Below are 15,712 nucleotides of genomic sequence, written 5' to 3'. Positions count from 1 at the left end.
TAGAAACCATATTAAATAAAAGAAATATTTTTAAAAAATATCAAATTGTAATATCGAAACTCTTTCAAGATTCATTACTCCTTAAGATATATATATTATAAAATTTCACATCGAATACATTACTTTTGATGTTTGAGTTGTAACGACATTACAGCTAATTTGCATATTATGATATATGTCATACTTTTTGTATTATTTATAGTTGAATTATAATTTTATAAATATTTTAAATAGATTATTTGTTATAATTTTGTAATTTTAATGTAATTTTTATAATTATTTTTTATTTTATACTATCTTAAAATTCTTGAAATTAGTAAAATTTAAAAATCCGTGGGACTTACGCCCCATGTCTCAGGGCTTACGCCTCACCTCATCAGAGGTAAAACGCCTCGCCTCACGCCCCCGCCTTTTAAAACATAGGTTGTAAGCATGTATTTATTACCGAAATCAAATCTTTTATTTTTATTTTATTACTCCAAATCAATTCATGATCAAGGAAAGGAAGCAACCCTTACATGTACTCTCTGGTAAACATACTGCAAGCAGGAACTTGAACAATGGGGATGTCAACAAATACAATTGAGAAAGGAGCAATAGCTAATGGTTCGGACGATTTCACTCGTAGAGGTTCCAAGTGAGGGATTCTTCCAAAATGATCTACACTAAGTTCCTTTTCATTCAAAAGCACTGTTTGGCTATGTAATTCACCATCTTTGGCTGTAAGGTGATATTCTTCCCTCCAGATTTCGTGTCTCGGATTCTGATCATTTATGTCTCGCAGCAGCAGTGACACCTTGTTTGCGTTAGCAAGTGTGACCGAAACACTTACATTAACCGTTGCACCACCATCCATGTTGATCAACAACAGTGTGATTCCGTCCTGCAACATAATTACATAACCATATTTATTTAGAAACATTTGGCTGAACGCAATAGCTTTGGTCTAAACTCTTTATTTATCTTAAGAAATCTATTCAATATGTACAAATTATTAATTTAGAACCTAATAGCTTAAAAGAACTAGAATCCCGAACCTATAAGCTCCAAATTCTGGATCTGCCTTGTCTCTAGTGTAGATCATAGAGATATTTTCAAGTCTCTCATGTTTAAATATGCATTATTATACTTACAGAAGATTTTGAACAGTGGGTATAAGCTCGTAGCTTTTTCGTTCCTTTGAATTGTGTTGACAGAACAGACCTTCCCATCAAACGGTGCCAAAGAAGAGCGCTGTGTGCATGAAAGAGAATGCAAGTAACAATAAGAAAAATGCAAAATGAATGCTACATTACCAAGTAAAGCGTTTTCTACATTATTTTAACAGTGGATGCAGTTGATTTTGAATCTCATGTTTTTTTCAACCAAAGAACTAAGGCGTACCCATAATAATCAGGATTTGGATGAAAAGTTATGGTATTGAGGAGACCATAGTTTCCACCAACCAATGTTTGTCGACAATATGTCTTAGTGTCGAACGTGGCTGACATCCCAAGCTGATCCAAATACCTACATGTTTGCAAGAGGCAAAAATCGCTTCTAATGAAACCTTGACAAGAAGGTTATCACAGGTATAGACCATTTAGGTTGAGTTTTTACCAAAAGCTGGACACAAAGCTATTGGAAACAAGATCGCGACCACTGTTATAAACCCCTCCACTTTCACCAACCCATGCTACTGATGAAGTTCCAAACTTTTGGAGAACACCTTGAACATGTCTGAATATTTCGGAGTCTTCATCCAGATGAGAAGGATCAAGTATTTTCTGAACTAGGTCGCTGTCATTGCCTAAATACAAAATAACTTATTATTCCAACAACAATGCTAAGAAGAGGGAAAAATGGATCTAATAGCTTCATGTACCTCCGCCAACATTGTAAATGTGATGTGTAACCACTTGAAGATAATTGGATGCTTTATCTATAAGCTTTGAGAACCAAACAACGTCAAATATTCCTCCTGGTGCAAGGACTAATGGCATAACGTCCTTCCCTTTGTATATTTCTTGCAGTAATTTGTGAAGTGCGATGACATCACGGCTGTACTGATTGGCTGTGATATTTGCACCAATTCCATTTCCATTCAATTCATTTCCTGGCAAGAAACTAGATATTTGCATCAAATCTATTAGAGAGAAGCCAGATGAAAGAGCATTCAACAATCTCATAGTTGGCTCTTAATACTACATTGTTCCTATGGAAGAAAGTGATCTGTTGGAACTTGTCTTACCCCGAGGCGGAGCTAGAATTTGAAGTTTATGGGTTCGGGATTCTAGTTTTTTTAACTTACTGGTTTCTAAATTAATTATTGTACATATTTAATGAATTTAATAAGACAAATACAGAGTTCGGACAAAAGCTACTGGGTTCGGCTGAACAAGTAAGTGAAGACCTAGCTCCGCCCTGGTCTTACCGGAGTCTTTAGACATATATATATTCTTTTATTTAAGAGAAGGAAATGAATATAATGTCAACTAGATCCATCATACATGAACTGTAAAATGGTAAAGTTCCCTTATCGCGCTGTATGAAGATGTAATTACTTGCAAATGATGCTTCTGCTCTTTCAAATCAAAACAAAGAAGAACTCGACCTCACTAGAAAGACAATTCTCATACTACTTGCTCCTTTACCCCACTGTTAAATCTCTTAGGCTTAGAACTATCCTTATGCTAAATTTGCACATCAGCATACCCCTAAAATATCTAGTTAAAGACAGGAAAGAATTTCATACCAAGTTCCCAGCCGAGGATAGTATAACCTCTGCTAACCGTATATCTGATGAAAGACTCTGCATTGCTGGAATCCCAATCTCCCAAAGCAGAGCCATTAGGAGCTATCGTCTTTCCATTTAAAGCATTCAACCCAAAAGTTACTTTTGCCCTGCAATAATATACTGCATGTATTCAGGTAGCTTTGGCTAACAAAAAACTCAATTTATCACTATCATGTCCCTTAACGATTTTCCTCACTAATGTTTGAAATACACACAATTGCATGAAGTAAAGTTACCCCGTTTTCTTGAAGAATTGGTTGAGTTCATCCCAACGAGACAAAGGTAAGCAACCTTGGGTGAAGCCAAACAACTCTTTATTATTAAGGAGAAAAGGAGAACATGGTTGCTCATAATGCGCCGTTTGGTATACTATTTTGTCTTGCAATGTGCCTCCGAGTCTAATTTTTAACGGCGAAAACGCTGCAATATTCAAGAGGAAACTTCAATAGTTACTCATTAATCAGAAAACTGCTTAATAAACTTTTGAATGCATAGTGAATGGGTGTTTCTCCAATAATTTATACCTCTAATTGCATTCAACAAAACCTTGTTGCTTAGATCCTGCAATAACGACTGCCCCCAATTAGTGCAATGGGATGTAAAGTTGAACATAACATAAAAATGCCAAGGGTAAAGCTAGGGGATAATTTAGTAGTCAACTTTCTAAAACGAATAGAGACAAAAACATCACAGAAAATGGAGAAGGCTTAGAAAGGAAATGACACCATTTTCGGGAAAACCAGAAGAATCTTTGTCTCACTGTTCAACACTAGTAAAATGTAGAAACTATTACTAAAGGGGCAACCCGGTGAACAAAGCATCCCGTGTTCATGCAGGTATAGAGAAGGGCCGCACCCCTAAGGGTGTAATGTCGGCAGCCTATCACTTTCAAACAAACTATTGGAGAAAAAACATAATCAAAGAAAGTGTTTTTTCCCTCTTTTAATGGAAAATATTTTTCAAGGAAAATGCAAAATTATTGCCTAAAAAGATCAAAATATGCAAAAATTCCAAGTACATTAGTGGTTTTACCGAGTTCTGAACTCTCTTACATATATCAGTACTATAGGGGAATGTAGCTACACCACAAACTTATATGAAACTAAGTCATTAATTAGAGCAATGACTCGCCAAATAGATTAAACCATAAGTAAGCTACCATCAGTAGAGCATTCTAAAAAAAGGGGCCGCCAGTGCACAAGGTATCATGCGCTCATGCAGGATCCAGGAAAGTACCGCACCTCAAAGAGTGTGATGTAGCCAACCTCCCGACTGCTTCCACGGTTCGAACTCATGACCTATAGATCACACGGAAATAACATCCTGCATTCATGTAGGATCCAGGAAAGGGCCGCACTCCAAGGAGTGTAATGTAGCCCGCCAGGAGGCTACTTCCACGGTTCGAACACGTGACCTATTGATCACATGGAGACAGCATACCGCATTCACGCATGGTCCAGGAAAGAGCCGCCCCCAAGGAGTGTGATGTAGCAAGCCTTTTGGCTGCTTCCATGGCTCGAACCCGTGACTATAGATCACACGGAGACAACTTTACAGTTGCTCCAAGCTCCGTTCCATCAGTAGAGCATTCTATGTTAACTATTGGTCATGAATGTGCAAATTAATTAAAAGGCTATATAACAGAAACTTTAAAGTACAGAGAACTAAAAAGAAAAAGTGAAAGAGGGGTTACAAGATTAAGGAGAGAAGAATTTCCCCAGCTACAAGTTCCATAATCACATTTATTAGAAGGCCACCAATCTAAGGTTGCACAAATGAAATCCTCATCTATCTTTGCAATGGCTGCTGACCCATCAATGTAAATACTCCCCTTTTCAAAACTAGCACTACTTTTTGACGAAGACTCTTCTGCTCTTGAACATTGGCTATTGTACAACAACAATAGCAAGAAATACAACTCCAAGAAGCAGCTGAACAAAGAAGCCATTGCAAATTGACAGTGCCAGTTGAGTCCCTAAATTGATATTTGATAGTACTGCCTTAAATGTGTTCTACCAACTCTGACACGTGGATATTAGTGTTTTAATTCATAAGATAAAAGATTGGGACCTGTGGATAGTTAATAATAAGAAAAATTACGCGACACATAACATATTTACACTGTATTTATTATTTGTAGTTATACTTTCAGCAAATTTATAATTCGTAACTATATTGAATTTCATAGCAAATCCATAAAATAAGAGATTAATTATTTTAAACTCAAACAAAAAAGTAACAAACTCTCATAGCTTAGTTGGTTAGAGTGCATGCTTAGCTAGCAAAGGTCTGGAGTTTGAATCTCAACAAGAACATTTAATTTTCCTGTAATTCTGTACTTTACCTTAGTTGTATTCGTTGCATGAACAAATACAATCGTTACATGTTTTATCCTTTGTATATACCCTCATATAAAGTTGATACAAGTTGTATTATTTGTATCATATAAAGTTGATACAAGTTGTGTTATTTGTATACGGCCTTGTATTTCGCATTGGTTACAGTTGATACATATTGTATTCGTTGCAGCGCGAATGAATATAGCTGACACATGTTTTATTTGTTGCGCGTTTGAGTACAAGTGATACAAGTTAGTAACAAATGAACAATACCTATGAATGATAATTAGACAAATTATAATTATTAGGCTCTAAATTGTAGTGATTTATGAAAATTCCTCTTAAAAATATGCATATGAAAAGCATGTGTTTTAAATTGTTCGATTTAATATAAATATCGAATACGAATAAAATTTTATCAATTAAGCTCGCGCTGAGTTTGTCTAAGATAACATATGAAAAGTAGAATTTTTACCTTATATGCATATGTTGCTTGATTTTCCCCCCCCCCCCCCCCCCCTCGGAAACAAAACTTCTGTTAGTTCATTAAGGATATAATATGCCTAAAGGAACGTATAATTGCGGACGCTTCAACAATATTTTTTGCTTGATGTTCATAGTGTATGCAAAAAAACATTCCCTTTTGAATAGCATTGACTATGTATTATATAACATGTTATAGTTCTATAATTAAAATTTATTGTGTAAATATAGTAAAACCAATTTTCTACATGCTAACAGATTTCATTTAATTTTATAGTTTTGATATTTTTCATTTCTAATTTTTTTTTAAAATGTGGGCCCACACGAATGCATTAATCATGATAGATAAAATCTCGTTTTGCATTGGGGAGGAAATTAACTTATTATCTCACAATATTGTACTATAAAACATGTCAATTTGAATAGTTGATTTAACAAAAGAGGAATAAATAAAATTATACTAAAAGAGGAATTGGTAAGTGTTGGACTTTAAGCCATTGGGCTTTAAAGTAGAAGAAGTGTGAATTGGAAATGGAGGGAATAAAATGGAGGGAAAATGAAAATTTGAAGAAGTGAACTTTTGTCTTGCACTTTGTCCCTCATTAGTGAGGGACAATCACATTTGTGTGCTTATATATATATTCACTTCTTAAAGCTCTTAAAAGGAGTTGAAGAGAATGAACCCTTGCGCCATCGTCATCGCTCGCTCGGCTCGGCTTCGGCTTCGGCTTCGACTTTGGAGCCAGAATCGCGGTCGGCGGCAGCGTATTTTCTGAAAAGGCACCTTTCCAGACACCTCTTCTACAAGTGAATTTCTCATGTCCCCATAACTATGACTTTTTCTATTTATAAGGAAACATAAATCTAAAAACCCTAATAATACAAATCCAGAGAATATTCTCTCTGAAGTCTCATCTAAAACTAGCCGTTATTATTCCTTTTTAAGAGGAATACTCGTCCTCGGCATCGGCCTCGACCTGTGATGACTCTTCGACCAAATCCTCCATCTCTCGCTAGATCACGCCGACCTTGAATTCGCCTCTTTGCTGAAGCCATACTGAGGACACGTGGAAGCAGGGGCATACGTAGTAATTTTTGTAAGCGGTGTCAAAAGTTATAGAAAAACGACAATAATAGCTTTAATTATCATACTTCTAGACAAGAACCAGTCTTAGCCTATTGATTTTGTACGTTGAGTCTTACGTTAGAAAAGGTCTTGACTTCAGTTCTACTTCATCGCAGTTTTTAACTATAGAGGCTCACTCAAATATTTGCAAAAAAAGATGTGCTAGTAGAGGTTCAAACCTCAAACCTTTTAGAGCAAAATCAAACACATAACCAATACACCAAAAGACAAATTATGTTAAGTGGTGTCATTTTTCTTGCTTATCCATTTTCTTACAGTATTAATACATATATTTAATATAAAAAAATTGACAAAGACGTGTCGCATGACACCGCTTTGTTAAGCATCCATCCGTCCCTGCGTGGAAGCTCTCGAAGGTCCTCTTAATGCTAATATGGTCTAAACATAACTAAGTTAATTTTTGAGTATTTGTTTTACGTCATTTTAGAAACACGCTAAAACTTCATAACTTATTATTTAAATAAGCTCTTAAATAAATAACAACAAGAAACAGTACGGTCCCAAGAAACTGCTGAACAATTAAAAAAATCATGTATATTTATTAATAAAGTGCCAGATGAGTCCCTTTAAATAATAGCTCACCAAACTCGTTTGGAAGTTTTCTCCTTTTTCATATCGCGAAAGCCCCTTCAAGTTGTCCTCAACGATCAGCCAGACACCTTAACTGACCCGTTTATCATTTTAACACTTCTTCTCCACTAAAGTACGATCTCGTGAACCCTTCACGCTGACATGACAGAGTGTGTGCTTTATACTTAACTAGTATTAGTACCTGCACGATGTGCGGATAATATTATGATTCTGCTAAATTCTATAAATTAAAAAGAATAAATTATATAAATAACTATTGACATAAACTTAAAGATTATAACCTCATATATAGCCGGTGATACAAACAAATAAAAATACAATATGATTCAAAAATAAATACTCATTCCCTTTCAATTTACATAAAATATTTTTCTTATTAGTCTATTCCAAAAGAATGACACATTTCTGTATTTAAATATAATTTGACTTTAAATTTTTTATTTTACCCATTTTACATATAATGAGAAGTTCTTACACCCATGCAAATATCATGGCCCCACAAAACTATTAGGATCATAAGTTTCAAAAGTTTTCTTTTTCGTTCATAAATTTTGTGTCAAGTCAAACTATCTCATCTATATTGAAACTGAGTGAAGTCATACTATATAGAGTAATAACAAATAAAAATACATTTAGTAATATCTTATTTAAATTATAAAAATATATTATATTATTATCTCAACATAATAAATTCTCACATCAACATCAACTTCTACCAACCTAAAATTACACGGTGACAAATTAATATATATATACATGATAATTTATTAACAACCAATATATTCTAACTTTTGGGAATTACTAACTTATAAAATAGTTGGATCGTAATTTGCTAATTTTGCTAGTTACCTTAATTTTAAACACACAATTAAAGTCACATTGTTTTTAACAATTTAAATGATACCTTTGGGATAGTTAAGATTAATATATTATAATTAAATAAATGTTAACCTACTTTAAATATTTTTCTTCCATGATGCACATGTACTAAAAGAAGATGAGTTCTTACATGTAATTCTTCATTAAATGAATCTTACCTTATGATTTTACGATCCACTTTATTTTGTGCAAATAGCAATCCCAAATAGTGCAATTATGTCCATCTATGTGTTTACCCTATCCAAATTATATTCATCTATGTGTTTACCCTATCCAAATCTATTTCATTCTAATTGACACACACACACACACACGTAATATATATATATTCGACCCCATCGGTTGCTCGATCAATTGGCTTATACAATTTGAGAGAACATAAATATCAACAACGCGATAAAAAGTCATTGTCCATACCTGAGCCATTAGAGAAGAAATCTATCCTCCCTTATTATATATTTTAGCATAGCAATTGCTAGCACTAATAGAAAGAAAAAAAAAGATGTATGTATTGCTTCCAAACAATTGAGATATAAAATAAATTATAAAATATTGGACAATTAATTTTATCGAAAGGCAACACAATTGATATTTGTTTAGCCAATGTTTGAGTCGATTCATAGTTAAACATTATCCCTAAGGTAGTTACGAAAGTTAAGTTTTAATCCAACAACTCGGTAATTATGATTATGGTTCGAGCCTAGATTTTTTAGTCTTATTTCTAGTAACAAACATGTTTTTATTTTTTTTGTTATTTTTGTTGTGAACTCAAATTTCAAAAAACTCTTTCTCATTATTTAGAACAATTCGCCTCACTCGTTGAGCCTCCCGTTTGAATTGGAACATTTATGTGTTGATTAGCTTTCCTAATTAATTAATTAATCAATCAATTCAAATTTAACTTTATTTCCATTCAGATTAAGAAGAATCTTATTTACTATCTTTCTATTTAAATTTAAATAAATATCCTGTCTTTCAATTTAAATTAAATACTATAACAAATATTGTCATAATTTGCCAAGTGACTTCGTATTAGTTTGCCACTTGGCTTAACCATAATGCACACTTGCTATATTGCCATGTGACTTTTTAGTTTTTATTAGCTTATCGCGTTACTTAATGTCCTTACTCATTGCTCTACTTTTAGTATAATATAATGAATATAGTTTTGTATTACCCTAAAATTTAATTTAACATTTTTCTTTTGTTCCGTAGCTCCAATTATTTTGTTTAAATTTGTCAATAATATTATTTTTCCTATTTAATTATTTTATTAAACAAATTTAAAGTGTAGACCCCTTCACATTACTTCTATTCTCCTCTATATACATTATTTTCTATCATATAATATTTTAATTATTTTTCACATTTCGTGTTGTATCTATAATATAAACATTATCGTATTAATTTTCTAATTTTTTTGAAAATATGCCAAAGTTTAAACGGAAGAAGTTCTTTTATTATTTTCCATAAATCTACATGTTTAGTAATTATTATTTAGTATTATGTGCAATAAGCAATTAATTGTTTTCTTTTGTTTTCATATAGAGTTTTGACTTTAATTTTTTTATAACTTAACTACATGACAATTTTAATTACATCTTTATATTGTTAATTTGTTACTTGGTGTTATTTCATTGTAAATGTTTTAAATTTTAGGTTTATAAATTATGTTTTTAATTGCGTGATATTATCCATATAATATATTTTTTCTCGTAATAATTAAAATATTTTCTTATATCAAATTTAAATGTCTAATCCTTCTATATATCTACAATTATATTATTTGTTTACAAAAAAATAATTCTCTATTTTTTGTTCTTTGTCTATTGTTATTGTGTTACCCGTTACTTAATATGGTTACATTATTACTTAACTTTTTATTAGTTTGTCACCTACTTTATATCTCTATCTGCTACTTCTATTATAATATACTATAATGAATATGGTTTTTCTTTCTCTTAATAATCTTTTTATTTATTTTTAATCTTTCACTATATAATATTTGAATTTATCAATAATATTTTTGAGTATTAATTATTTATTTGCTTTATTTTATCATTTAAATTAATTCAAAGTATGAAATTCTCTCACACTATCTTTATCCCCCTCTTTCTAAATTATTTCCCCTAGTAAGTATGATATTTTATTTAATTTTTTCATTAAGTGTTTTATTCAATAATAGACAAAAATAAAAGTGCATATGATCAAACTATATATTACTTCACCAAAATATTATGGTATTTTTATTATCAAGATGGATATAAGCGCATTTTGTTGAAGCTTTTAGCCTTTAAAGCAATTATTTTTATTGTATACTTGTTTAAAATTCAGAAAACTTAGTCTAAAACAGATACTTTGGATTATCCATTATGAAATAAATAAATTATTAAATATATCTACATTCTGAACTTTAGGGTAAAACCCTAAAATATATTCTTCAACTGATTAAAAAGTATTGAATTTTTAAAATAAATTAAAATTGCACATTAGATTATGGTAGGATATATTCTTCTCACTCGATATTAGAAAAGAAATCCAAATACTATTGATATCAAAATTCTTTACTTTCCAAATATAAAATTTCAGTTAGAAAATATTAGTACAGTGATTGAACTTTATTTTTTTTAAAAGAATTCTTATTTCAATTTAATTTCAATAAATGAAATTCCATATATAGTTCTTAAGTGATATTTCCTTATTTGACAATTTCCCACAAACTCTTTAAGATTGCCAAGTGGCTTTATAGTAGCTTGCCACTTGGCTTAACCACAATGCAAACTTTCTTGCTTTAATATATATATATATATATTCTAAGCGCGTGAAACCCTCAAAATTAAGATTTTTTTCTTTTTTCTTTTAAATTTAACTTTATTTTATGTGGGTCCTATTATATTTTATTTTCCACACATTAATTTCACTTTCTTCCCAAAATATTCCATCTTCACCAAATCAGTAGTGCCTCTTCCTTCCGTCATTAATCCACCCCCTCTTCTTCAATCTTGAAAATAATGTAACAATTAATAACAACCACTACATAATAACAATTTCATTGACCGCCCACTTCAATTTCTCGTCTTTGCTTCAAATCAACATTCTCTGGCAATGAATTTTCCTGTGCTTATCGAAGAGATGGTGGCAGTGTTTTCTTCTTGATTGTGATGAATTGTTGTTTCATGAATCGTAGGCTTCGATCGGTAGATCCATCACAGTTTTCCCCTCTTCTGCAAACAAAAATTTCTTCTGATTTACAATAATAATATTCTCTTCGGGTTTAACGACTTCTTTTTCTTCCAGTTTCTTTGGCTCTTAGGCCAACGATTTTGGGATCGGAGAAAGAAGCTCAACTTGACGGTGGCTCTTCTTGAGGTGGCGGCGGGGGTGCTGGTGTTTCTTCTTTTGTTTCCTCCGTTTTCTTTTCTTCCTTCTTTTCATTATCACCTTTTGGAGCTTCCTCTTTCTTCTCTTCTTCTGGTTTTTTCGTCCTTTGGAGGCGAGGAGGAAGGGCTGGAGACGAGGAGGAAGGTTGCGGTGATTCTTTCTTTTTTAAATTATTATTATTACTTTTTTTTTTGTTTTTGTTTTATAATAAGTGGCAAATTTTTTAATTAAAATTACACATGGCATTTTTTCATTTGTTTGTTTGACATGAATCCGAGAGTGTATTTCACGCGAGGTGAGCTGATGAGGTCGGGTGTTTAATTGACCTACTTTATTGAAGGCTTGAAGTGTTCAACTTAAAATGAGGTCAGTTAAGGTGTCTGGCTGACCGTTAAGGACAGCTTGAAAGAGACGTTTATGTATTTTGCCTTTCCATTTTTAAGATATGCCCCAAATGAATATTATTGCCTTAAATTGAATAGTCCAGAGTTAAGCAAATGGTCCAACCCTGACAATGAATCAATGACACAGGATTTTAACGTATTAAATGATAAAATTGAGACAAGCCCTAAGTTTATGTTAAAGCAAGACCATAAAATTAAAAATAAAGTAATTTGACTCTTATATTCTGAACCTTACAATGTGCTCCATCCGATCCACTTTAATTGATTTTTTAATTATTTTCACACATATTAAAAAAATTATTTTTAAGCATTAATTAACAATATAATTGATTGTATTAACCTTAAGTAGTTCATTAGAAACATAATAAATACTCTTAGGCTCTTTACTCCAAGCGCAACTTTGAAAAAAATAAATTAATTTCTTCATGATATTTAAAAAAAATTAAATATTATGGACCATAAAAAAACCAAAAAATCAATTGAAGTAACCCGGATAGAGTATATTTCTAGTAAAACAGGAGGCTTATCTACTCATTGCAATTCTTTGTTGGTGTGAAATATTGTTCGCTTTTTTTATCCTTTGAAAACTAATTTCATGTTAGACAAGTTATTTCCTAATATGTAGGTATAATCTTTTAATTATTTTTCTAATATTTAAAAATAATCATTCAATTGTTTTAAATATTTAAAAGTTTAAAATCAACTAAAACTTTGTTCATCAGATCTTCCCTTATTGAAAAAACTATGTAAAGTCCTATTATTTAGGACGTTAAAATCAATAAATAAATTTTATCTTATATAGATCAAACAATTCCCTTATAATATTTTTTTTACGTAATAAAGATACAAATAAGGAACGTATTTTATATATGTTAATGTTGACTCCAAACCAATGTCTAACATGTAAACTATTACATGTACTTTGTGTCACACCTCCTTTTTACCTACACCCCGAAAAGGAATATAAGGAAGTTTTTTCCAATTTAAAGTGACAATCGAAACGGGATTATTTATTAAAAATTCAGAGTCGTCACTTGGGATGATTTATGGTATCCCAGGTTACCGGTTCAGAATCCCGAATCGAGGAAAAATTGACTCTGTTTTTCAGTCCGCGAACACAGAAATTTGGGTAAGGAATTCTGTTAACCCGGGGGAATGTGCTAGGCATCCCCGGATTCCGTGGTTCTAGCACGGTCGCTTAAACTATCATAATTGGCCTATTGTCTGATTTTAATACATGTTTTAGCCTATGATACAATTTTAAACTTATTAACCGCTTTTAATTATTTTTAAGAAGATTCAACGTTATCAAAAACACGTCTTGAACCACGCCACATGAAATGCGCTCGCGGTTCGCCACACATTTTATCCAACGTTGTTGAGATTTGGATTTGGGTCACATGAAATGCACACCCGAGTTTAGGAAGGTAAATTTAAATTACGCGCCTAAAGCAACTACGCATTTTTAACTTTGCGAGAGCCATGGAAAATTCGCTAAATGGTGCACCTCGATTTCTAAGGATAAAATATTAATAATATGAGGGCCATGCATTTTGAGATTTTATTTGGCACGACACACCTCAAATCCAATTTTAAAAAGGGAATTCAAACTAACTTTGGAGGGCCGTAAGCTATTTGTGTTATCTAATATGGCTCACCTCAACTATTAAAGAAGTCTAGTTAATTAGCTAAAGGCTTAACGCGATTTGAGATTAATCTAGGCAAACATATAACTTATCCTCAAGAATCAGCAGAATAAACGAGCCAGTGTTTGGTTACGCGCAAAGCCCAATTAACAGGGGGCCCAAATTAGCCTTTTGTGAGCTTGCATATCAAAAACAAAAAAGGGCAAAGGCTTAAACGAAGCCTGTAACGCGTCCTGGACGCGAGGAAGATGCTGGGCCAATATTAAAGGCCCAATTGCAAGATCCAGTGCTAAATTATAGTTATGCCCAACATTTTGAATTGGAAACAAATACTGCCTTGTAGACCAATACCAAGCACGTTCTTATTGTTCAACCCTTTTAAGGCATAAAGCATTTTTTAATGGCATAAGAATCAAATACGCAAATATTTGGGTTCCCTAGTAGAACAAATGCCTAAGTCTGATTTCATTTACTAAATCCCACTCCAAATATCCTTAAACAAACAATTGACAATGTTTTAATAAATCTGGAAACCTCCACACCATGATTCTGAATTTCCTTTTTTTTTTTGCTTTGAAGCTATGAAGTAAAAAACTCATTTCAAACGAATGTTAGACACATGAAAGATTTAAGCCAAAACCTTAAACAAAACTCAGAGGCAAATTAAACTATTCTCAACAGGGGTTTATAGTCATTCACCACAGGACATGCCATTCACATCAAAATAACACCTCATATTACCTATTCAAATAGCATACTACACCTCATCATTTTATCCTTAGTCTCCTTGCAACTAGTTTTATCATGAGAACTGCTACCAAACAATATAACATTGAAATGTCTAACTAAAAATCAAAGAAAACTTAAACCAACATGCCTCTTGACTGCATCTTTTATCTACAGCATCTCAATAGTCCCAAATTAATACAAGAAAAAGAACACGTTTCAACAGCCAAAGCAGAGATTAACTAAGAAAGCAATGGACTAAACTATAAACTACCAGACAACCAAAAATATAGAATTGAACTCATAAAAAGAGACTAGAAAAATGTTTTGAGCTCTGTTTTTTTTTCATTTCACTCTTCAATTCAAGCTTCACATGGGGGTAGAATACAGAAGTGTACCTGAATAAAAGCAAAAGAGGTCAGAAATCTAGTCTGAAACTAGAAGGAAATAACAGTAGCAGAAATCAGCAATGCAACAGTAACAACAACCAAAACCCAGATTTCAATGACCAGGACCCAAATGATTCAAAACCAACCCTTAAATCAGCAATGGAACAGTAGGAACCATAGAAAATCCAAACCAGACTCTGAAATACCAGAACTCAAACCATTTTTAACCCAAAATGCAAACCATGAACTTCAATGGTTCGAGCTGAGTTATCAGGACCAGAAGAACAAAGATCTGAGCATAGCTTTAGTAATTTTTCAGGAAAATGCTAGGAATTCAAGGTTGTATCAGAAATTTTTAGAGAAGAAGCATCTGTTTCAATTTTTCTATATTTTCTATCTCTTAAAGTCCCCCCAAATCTTACTTGAATGTCAAGTTATGATGCTTTTATAGGCAAGGTTCTAGGGCAGCAGAAATGATTTCAGTTTTTGCCCTTTACTCCTTTTTTAATTTTTGTATTTGCTAGTTGATCCTTAATTTAAAAACTCAGTTTTCACATAGGTCCCAAAGACACCTTCCAGGAAACTTCCCCAGTCAGTTATACAAGATTCTGTCACCTAAATGCCCTAAACTACCCCTTAAACCCCCTGTTTTTACTCTTCAGAACCTCAAATGGGTCATGGGTTAAACGACCCAATGGTTACACACAGGCCTGGGCTCAGAAAATCAATTCGAGCTTCTGGGAATGAATTCTAAAATGAATTCAAAGCCCAAATGGCATAATGACTCAAACCCAGATTTAGCAAATTATGGTAAATGGTAAAGAAACAACTGAATAGTTTTCACAAAATTTAAAACATGAACTAAAATACTAGTTAATGCAAAATTAAACTAAATTATCACATCAACCTAATTAGGTTAAACTAAATGGCTAAATAAAGAAGATGAACACA

At 32.5% G+C, this 15,712-nt stretch overlaps 1 protein-coding gene and 1 long non-coding RNA gene across 3 annotated transcripts; both read right to left on the bottom strand.

Moving 5' to 3' along the window:
* Positions 1–437: 437 nt before the first annotated feature.
* LOC107789624 (heparanase-like protein 3) lies at positions 438–4,766 on the bottom strand. Of its 2 annotated transcripts, none has more exons than XM_075254094.1 (9): positions 4,470–4,766; positions 3,301–3,349; positions 3,013–3,196; positions 2,735–2,883; positions 1,865–2,095; positions 1,600–1,789; positions 1,384–1,509; positions 1,134–1,233; positions 438–883 (listed from the first exon to the last, which is right to left on the bottom strand). In XM_075254094.1, the coding sequence occupies exons 1-9, from the start codon at positions 4,722–4,724 to the stop codon at positions 515–517; spliced, it is 1,653 nt and encodes a 550-aa protein (XP_075110195.1). In that variant the 5' UTR covers positions 4,725–4,766; the 3' UTR covers positions 438–514. The 2 variants fall into 2 exon arrangements, with proteins under 2 accessions (XP_075110195.1, XP_016466959.1); XM_016611473.2 differs by having other exon boundaries at positions 3,301–3,337; positions 4,470–4,765.
* A 9,743-nt stretch (positions 4,767–14,509) lies between these two features.
* LOC107789623 (uncharacterized) lies at positions 14,510–15,176 on the bottom strand. The gene is made up of 2 exons (XR_012709831.1): positions 14,908–15,176; positions 14,510–14,770 (listed from the first exon to the last, which is right to left on the bottom strand). It is a non-coding gene; the product is annotated as an uncharacterized LOC107789623 (long non-coding RNA).
* Positions 15,177–15,712: the final 536 nt, after the last annotated feature.

Source organism: Nicotiana tabacum, chromosome 5 (assembly GCF_000715075.1).
Source record: "Nicotiana tabacum cultivar K326 chromosome 5, ASM71507v2, whole genome shotgun sequence".
In the NCBI taxonomy this organism is placed as follows: Eukaryota; Viridiplantae; Streptophyta; class Magnoliopsida; order Solanales; family Solanaceae; genus Nicotiana; species Nicotiana tabacum.
This window is presented reverse-complemented; position numbering and strand designations above follow the sequence as displayed.